This window comes from Montipora foliosa, chromosome 4, assembly GCF_036669935.1.
Source record: "Montipora foliosa isolate CH-2021 chromosome 4, ASM3666993v2, whole genome shotgun sequence".
Classification (NCBI taxonomy): domain Eukaryota; kingdom Metazoa; phylum Cnidaria; class Anthozoa; order Scleractinia; family Acroporidae; genus Montipora; species Montipora foliosa.
In genome coordinates this window covers 34,251,597-34,254,096 of record NC_090872.1, presented here as the reverse complement: position 1 = coordinate 34,254,096, position 2,500 = coordinate 34,251,597, and the positions used below count along the sequence as shown (strand labels likewise).

Here is a 2,500-nt window from a genome sequence, read left to right as displayed (position 1 = left end):
GCATCACTGTGAGGCTCCAGGGAATAAATACATACAAATCATACAAATCCATGTATTGATTCCCCTAAGCCTTGTAATGTGTATAAAAGTGAGGTCTGTATCATAGCACGCTTCACTCCAACTTCACTGCCATGTAATAGCCAGGTTACCGATTATACCACTGTAAAATGGTCTATTAACTGTTTTGTTTTCTAAGGTCCATCTGTTGTAAAACCGCGTCGTTGCGGGAAGTACACAGTAAGGAACTTTCTTGTTTCCCGTCATAAACAGCTTTTAAAAAAACAAATTCGCATCTATAGAGAGTTTAATCAGGACATTTTCGGCAAACAGTGATGATCCAGTTCATGGGTGGAAAGAAACCGTTTTCATGGCAAAGAGAATTTCAAATGCATCCGTTGTGTACACTTTTGGTACACAAAGATGGCATCTCCAAGAACTAAAAAATAGTGCACCACTCCGGCTTGAAATTTTCAGAAGTTGTTTATGTAATTGTCTTTTATAACAATTCACTTTCTTGGCCTCTTCCATTGACTGGTTTAGATTTTTTTTGTTGCGTGTCAGTTGCGTTACAGTGTAAACGATCTACAGTGGGGAAAGTCGTTGTCGGAAGGCTCATGTATACCGATAAGAAATCAGATAATCGCTCAAGTGTATGAAAATGATTTTACTATCAGTTGAATCAGGTTGAATTGATTGAAAATAACAATGCAATAATTTATAAAGTATACATTACTGAAGACAGTGAACACAGCTCCGTGACTAAATAGCTTGAACCAAGGCTTTGATTAAACGTTAGTTCACTGGATTTTACAGTAAAGAGTGAAACTGTGTGCATTGCAGCAGGTACAAAGCACAGGTCACAGGTGACAGGTCATTGTTTTAGCAATACAGAAAGTATCCTAAACATTCATAAAAGTTAACCTTAGGCCTAAAAACTTTTTTTTAGGCCCAATTAGGTCTAAGGTTAGCATTTAAGAATGTTTAGGATACTTTATGTATTGGTAAAACAATGACCTGTGACTGTGTTTTGTACCTGCTGGTTTGCAATGGCTGTTTCCAAGCTGTTTTAGTAAAAATCACAGCCCCAAGAAATAGAGTTTTGAAGCAACAGTGAAGCAAGCAACCGTGGACAATCTTCCTGTCGGTGTACATTGGTGGCTTCAGTGGCTTGATCTGATCGGCGTAATTATAAGTTGAGAAACTAAATATTTTAAGCAAGAGCCGATACAATGTAGATTTTATTTTAGTGGTGTACTGCCGGGGGGGGGGGAGGGGGGGACTCGATATATCCCTGGGTGGGGAGGTGCGGTGCGGCCCCTCATACCCTGACCCTGTTTAAGACAAATATCGCTGATTTTCCTACCCTGTTTAAGACAGAATTCCGATTTTTGATACTCTGTTTAAGACATTTAACCCAGTTTAAGACAAAAATTGATAAATCGATACCCTGATTAAGACAAAAAATGATAAATTCGATACCCTGTTCAAGACCAAAATCCCGAAAAACATACCCTGGCTGGCCGCACGTCCCCATTAAGCCCTTATAAGGGAGTATCCCCCTCCCCCCCCATTTCCGTTATTTTTCCGTTACTCTTAGTATTTGAATTCAAATTTGTTGTAATTACCATATTTATCACATTGTTCCAGTATTACGTCAACATCCATTTACTATATATATGTACATAGAAGCAATTCAATGTATGTATATAAACTCTCATTGTACCTGAAGAAGCCTGGTTTGGCCAGCCGAAATATAGTACACAACTAAAATCAAATCTATGTTGTATCGGCTCTTGCTTAAAATATTTAGCTTCCCAAGTACATAGCCATATACAAACTTGGATTGGTTTAAAACAACATGAAATGAAAAGGAAAAACAATACTTGTCTGTCATCTTACGCATTCCCGTTGCTCGTGTATTCGTCCTTTCAGTTTCACGGCTTTGGGCGTGTCGACTTTCTCAATTAGTACCTGGCAGTTGTCGTACCCAGATTTCTCTCACCTTATTCCTTGCCGCCATTTTAAAAAACTGCACGTGATCTGCGAAAACGCCGAGAAGACCCTGGGAAAGAGGTTGCCATTCGCGTGGCCACACAGGTTTTAAGAGGCCTGGCTGCTTTCGTTTCTTCCTCTTTTGCAGCTTTCTGGCGAGTCACGCTGCAATTGTCTTTTTATAGAGAAAGGTCTCCACATTTTGCTACCTTGAAATATCATTTGAGCTTTAAGGAAATTTGCTGCATATCGCAAGGGAATAACTGACTACAAAAATTAACACTATTTAGTTTGATGAGTGCAGTAGATGTCATCATCATCTTCTGAGGAGACGGTTTCAGCGCCTCCAGCGAAGAAACAGAAAACTACAAACTCGGACAGTGTTGCAAATTCTTTCTCTCAGGAAAATCACTCCATGGAAACGGTAAGGGCCATGCACGTAAACAGAGTGGACGATTTTAGCTTTTCAAAGTTTAATTTTCCTTTCGTTTTTTATGCAGGCTACAAT

General features: G+C 39.4%; 1 protein-coding gene across 2 annotated transcripts in view; it reads left to right on the top strand.

Moving 5' to 3' along the window:
- The first annotated feature begins 2,111 nt into the window (after window positions 1–2,111).
- Window positions 2,112–2,500, top strand: part of LOC138000668 (ubiquitin-like modifier-activating enzyme 1) — a 63,539-nt gene continuing 63,150 nt past the window's right edge. The window contains exons 1-3 of one of the 2 annotated variants that reach the window (XM_068847232.1): window positions 2,119–2,183; window positions 2,283–2,416; window positions 2,493–2,500. The exon at window positions 2,493–2,500 is cut by the window's right edge and continues 63 nt beyond it. In XM_068847232.1, the coding sequence (XP_068703333.1) occupies window positions 2,300–2,416; window positions 2,493–2,500 (125 nt within the window). In that variant the 5' untranslated portion in view covers window positions 2,119–2,183; window positions 2,283–2,299. Of the gene's footprint in view, window positions 2,417–2,492 lie in introns of both variants that reach the window. The other variant, XM_068847231.1, reaches the window with a different exon arrangement.